Genomic DNA, 5,831 nt, shown 5'->3' with positions numbered 1-5,831 from the left:
GTCCCGTGATGTACTCTCAAGAAAAGGATTTTACAGGTAAGCTGTATATAAAAATCCTATTATTGCGATTTTTTTAACCAAAAAATATGTAAAAGAATACATTTTGGCCTAAACTGATGAAGAAATTTGGATATTTATTATAGCAAAAAGTAAAAAATATATTTTTTTCTTCTAATTGTCGCTCTTTTTTTGCTTATAGCGGAAAAAAAACCCGCAGAGGTGATCAAATACCTCCAAAATAAAGCTCTATTTGTGGGAAAAAAGACATCAATCTTACTTGGATAAAGCTTTGCATGACCATGCAATTGTCAGTTAAAGTGACACAGTGCTGTATAGCAAAAAATTGCCTGGTCATTAAGAGCCCGTTCACACAGGGGCAACACGACTTTCAACACGACTTTTGGAGGCAACTTGGACACGACTTATCAACACGACTTGGGGCGACTTACAACACAACTTTAAGTCGCCCCAGGCCAGGCGACTTTTGCAGTGGCCAATCAGAGAATGAGCTCTCAAGGGGGAACTCATCCTCTGGGACTGTGACATCATAATGGGCGGGGACATCATCCGGCAATGTCCCTATATAAGTCGCTGCACGCCGCGTCCCTGTCGTTGTGAGCAGAGACAGCGATGAGGCAACAGCTCAAGAAGAGAAGAACAGAAGAACAGAAGGCCAGAAGACAGCGGCGACAGAAGACCGGGTCACCGCTTGTAAAAGAGCTAGAAGAAGGCGCGGTGGCCCGGCAAGAAGAACAGAGAGGGGGACAAGACCCCCGAAGTCAGAAGAAGAGGGCGGCGAAGAAGAAGAAAGCCGGGCTCCTCCGCTAGTAAAAGAGCTAGCAGAAGATAGCGGAGGAGTCCCGCGAAAAGACCCCCGAAGACGGAAGAAGACTCCCGGAGCTGTGCAATAAACTATTTTAACCCTTGTGTGTTGCGTATTTTTTTTTTACATTTTTTTTCACAGGTGAATGGGTAGGGGTACATTGGGTGGGGGGCCGGAATCCGGGCCCCCTTATTATTATTATTCCGATAAGCCCTCCCACCCGCAGACCCCGACAACCAACGGTTGTCAGGAAGAGGCCCTTGTCCTCATCAACATGGGGACAAGGTGCTTTGGTGTGGTGGGGCACGCGGATCCCCTTCCCCAGGGCACCCCCACGTTGAGGGCACGCGGCCTGGTATGGCTCAGGAGGGGGGCTCGCTCGTTCCCACCCCCTTTCCTGGCCGGTCGGGTAGCTTGCTCGGATAATGGTCTGGTATGGATCTGCGGAGGACCCCCATGCCGTTTTTTCAGCGTAGGGGGTTCCCCTTAAAACCCATACCAGACCTAAGGGCCTGTTATGGTCTCGGAGGGGGAACCCACGCTAAATTTTTTAAATAAATTTGGTGTGGATTTCCCTCTCGAGAGCTGATAATTCTGAGAGAGTCGCCTCCGTATAGACGGAGATCCGGCTTGGAGGCGACTTCCATTGAAATCAATGGGTACCAGTCGCCTACAAGTCGGATTGAAGTAGTACAGGAACCTTTTCTGAAGTCGGACCGACTTCAGTAGTGTGCATTAAGACGGCTCTCATTCACTTACATTGATTTTTACATGTATCGCAACTAGGGGCAACTAGGGGCGACCTGAAGTCGGATCCTGAGTTGTCCCTGTGTGAACAGGCTCTAAGGGGGTAAATCCTTCTGGGGCTGAAGTGGTTAATTTTAGGTAGCCTTGCTGTTTGTGCCTCCAATCCTACCACAAAATCCTCTACCTGGAGTATTTCCAATAGGTACTTTTCCACTCCTCCTTCTCTTTACTGTATTATCCATGTCTGTAGCTGTTTTAACCGCCCTGCCAGGTAATATAAATATATATCTGGAAGTGTCATCCCTGCTTCAGTTTTTGATCATTGTAATGTTGTTATTTACTTTCCTTACTGACTATCAGCTGTAGGATTCAACTACGTTTTTAATCGACAACCCTTATAAAATTTAGCTACAAAATGATGGAGGCAAATAGAAACGTAGTGCTCCTTTTATAGTGTTTTATATCACTCTGTCCACTAACCAATAAATAAAATAGGTGACAAAAAGTTAAAAACACTTTCAGTGGATTCTAAATTCAAATTTTAAAGACTGTTCTCAATTATAGAAAAGGGGCCCCCAAGGTGTTATAAATTACATCTTAGGAGACCTTTTATGAGACTTTCATCTTTGTGTTCTTACAGCACCTCAGACTGTCCTGAGGGGAATGCCAACATTCTATATAAGAATAAATCATTCACTGGTAAAAATGCCCACATGTAAACCTGGGTGTAATGTGTAGGTACACCGTACAGGTTTTCATTTTAAACCTCAGATCTATCCATAAATTTAAACAGGAAAAAAAAAGAATAATATGAGAAATGTGACAGAGATTTCCTTTTTCACTCTTGTGGGTCTATCAGACGATCCACAGACCATGAATGGACTATTTCTGTTCTTCCTTCCGATCTATCTGATGACTCTGTTCACAAACCTTCTTATTTTTTTCTTGGTCCTCACTGACTACCATCTGCACAACCCAATGTATTTTTTTCTTGCCAACTTGGCATTTCTGGACATGTCCTATTCATCAGTGACGGCACCAAGGATGCTTTTTGATTTGGTCACAAAAAGACGCTCAATATCCATTCCTGCCTGTATATCCCAAATCTTCTTCTACCTCTCCTTTGCTGTCTCTGAACTTTTCTTGCTCTTGGCTATGTCCTACGACAGATACATTGCCATCTGCCACCCTCTCCATTACAAACTAATTATGTCTTGGAGAGTCTGTACTCGTATGGCCTCTCTGGTCTGGGGTGCAGGGTGTTCTATCTCTTTGGTTCATACTTTATTTTTGCTCAGGTTGTCCTTCTGCAGAACATCTTCCATCCATAACTTCTTTTGTAACCTTCCCCATCTATATCAAATTACATGTACTGACCCCTTCATAAACATAATGGCCATATTATTAGGGGGAAGTATTTTATTGGGAGTCTTTCTTTTGACATTTCTTCCCTATGTCTTTATTTTCAGTACAATCCTTAGAATCCGTAGCAAGACTGGAAAGAGGAAAGCCTTCTCCACCTGTTCATCACATATTACGGTGGTCTCCATCTTTTATGGATCTTTAATTTTTATTTACCTGGTTCCCACTTCTAGTGATATGGTCAATTTAAACAAACTGTTTTCAGTCATATCTGCCCTCATTAACCCATTGCTGAATCCTCTGATCTACAGCCTGAGGAACAAGGACCTTATGGAGGCACTTATGAGGTCTTATTATCACTTAAATTTGATCCGGGCATCATGATGAAAATATCATTGGAAACGTTGACACTTTTTGTATTTCCGGGACATTTTCAGTTATTTAAAAATCTTAGTAATGTCCTTTATAAAATGTAAACATGTCAGGGACTCATACTTGTACTTACAATTGCATGATCAGGGGTCATTGTAACCCACACACCAAATGTAACCGCTTCAATACACTTTGATTATCCTCAAAATAACTCTGTGATTAAAATGTCTACCATTTTTATGCATCTATAAAGGTATTCATTAGAACAAATTATTTATAAATACTCAGATCTGATTCTTTATAAGCTGACAAATAGAGAAAAATCTGAAAAAAATGCAGTTTTAGTTTGATTTATGAGCAATGTATAATACTTGTTCAAATATTTTCATCAACTTATTTTCTCCTTTTTCTCCCAAGTACAGGAACCCCGATGTAGGTTTTGGTATACGTTGGATCTTTATGGTTGATAAGCAATATATTGTACTCAGTGGGTGGATGGGTGATCATTCTATACAGCATCTCCTACAGTAGAAAAAAAAAAGTAAACCATGTTTACTAAATCAATAGGACTATTTAAATGCCAAAGAAGACCATTAGATTAGAAAAGCTTTATGTAAAACTCATGTTTTCTCAGGAGTGCATCCCAAAATCCATCAAAATTTAGCACCTTTTCCTTTTTTTTTATTCATACCTAAGGATTTAATTATTACATGTGGCATAAGTAACATAAACAACCAAACAATATTAAAGATATGGCTATAAGTATACAAAAACAGCATTTGTGATGTACCCCAAATAGCAAGTAAGCCAATTTGGAGGGTTCATTTCAGATAAATCAGCAGATAAGGGAGGTTGGAATAGGGGGGCAGGGTAGGAAGGGGGAAGAAGGCTTTAATTTACCAGAAGAGTCATGTATAGGTCCATTACTGACTTGTCCAAGGCAGCTAAATCTTATAAAAAATGTTTTTTTTTCAATTTCTGTTGATGTAGGTGAACTTATACAGTTGCAAAATAAAGTATGTGAACCCTTTTGGAATGATATGGATTTCTGCACAAAGTGGCCATAAAATGTGATCTGATCTTCATCTAAGTCACAACAATAGACAATCACAGTCTGCTTAAACTAATAACAACCCTTGGATTTAATAACTGGTTGAACCTCCTTTGGCAGCAACAACTTCAACCAAATGTTTCCTGTAGTTGCAGATCAGAAGTGCACAATGGTCAGGACTAATTCTTGACCATTCCTCTTTACAGAACTGTTTCAGTTCAGCAATATTCTTGGGATGTCTGGTGTGAATCATTTTCTTGAGGTCGTGCCACAGTATCTCAATCGGGTTGAGGTCAGGACTCTGACTGGGCCACTCCAGAAGGCGTATTTTCTTTTGTTTAAGCCATTCTGTTGTTGATTTACTTCTATGCTTTGGGTCATTGTCCTGTTGCAATACCCATCTTCTGTTGAGCTTCAGCTGGTTGACAGATGGCCTTAAGTTCTCCTGCAAAATGTCTTGATAAACTTGGGAATTCATTTTTCCTTCGATGATAGCAATCCGTCTAGGCCCTGACGCAGCAAAGCAGCCCCAAACCATGATGCCCCCACCTCCATAATTCACAGTTGGGATGAGGTTTTGATGTTGGTGTGCTGTGCCTTTTTTCTCCACACATAGTGTTGTGTGTTTCTTCCAAACAATTCAACTTTGGTTTCATCTGTCCACAGAATATTTTGCCAGTACTGCTGTGGAACATCCAGTTGCTCTTGTGCAAACTGTAAACGTGCAGCAATGTTTTTTTTTTTGGACAGCAGTGGCTTCCTCTCTGGTATCCTCCCATGAAATCCATTCTTGTTTAGTGTTTTACATATTGTAGATACGCTAACAGGGATGTTAGCATATGCCAGAGCCTTTTGTTAATCTTTAGCTGACACTCTAGGATTCTTCTTCACCTCATTGAGCAGTCTGCGCCGTGCTCTTGCAGTCATATTTACAGGACGCCCACTCCTAGGGAGAGTAGCAGCAGTGGTGAACTTTCTCCATTCATAGACAATTTGTCTTACCATGGACCGATGAACAGCATGGCTTTTGTAGATACTTTTATAACCCTTTCCAGCTTTATGCAAGTCAAAATTCTTAATCGTAGGTCTTCTGAGAGCTTTTTTTTTGCGAGACATCATTCACATCAGGCAATGCTTCTTGTGAAAAGCAAACCCAGAACTGGTGTGCATTTTTTTATAGGGCAGGGCAGCTGTAACCAACACCTCCAATCTCATCTCATTGATTGTACTCCAGTTGGCTGACACCTCACTCCAATTAGCTCTTGGAGATCTCATTAGTCTAGGAGTTCACATACTTTTTCCACCTGCACTGTGAATGTTTACATGGTGTGTTCAATAAAAACATGGTAACATTTAATTCTTTGTGTGCTGTTAGTTTAAGCAGACTGTGATTGTCTATTGTTGTGACTTAGATGATGATCAGATCACATTTTATGACCAATTTGCACAGAAATCCATATCATTCCAAAAGGGCTC

General features: G+C 41.0%; 1 protein-coding gene across 1 annotated transcript; it reads left to right on the top strand.

Moving 5' to 3' along the window:
• Nucleotides 1-2,290: 2,290 nt before the first annotated feature.
• Nucleotides 2,291-4,182, top strand: LOC143958030 (olfactory receptor 2A12-like). Its single transcript, XM_077467477.1, has one exon. It carries the CDS (start codon nt 2,381-2,383, stop codon nt 3,314-3,316), a length of 936 nt encoding a protein of 311 aa, XP_077323603.1. The 5' UTR covers nt 2,291-2,380; the 3' UTR covers nt 3,317-4,182.
• The last annotated feature ends 1,649 nt before the right edge of the window (nt 4,183-5,831 follow it).

Source organism: Lithobates pipiens, unplaced genomic scaffold (assembly GCF_037356315.1).
Source record: "Lithobates pipiens isolate NorthernLeopardFrog02 unplaced genomic scaffold, aLitPip1_a1.2 Scaffold_56, whole genome shotgun sequence".
Taxonomy (NCBI): Eukaryota; Metazoa; Chordata; class Amphibia; order Anura; family Ranidae; genus Lithobates; species Lithobates pipiens.
The sequence above is the reverse complement of the archived record's forward strand: the minus strand, read 5'-3'. Positions and strand labels throughout refer to the sequence as shown.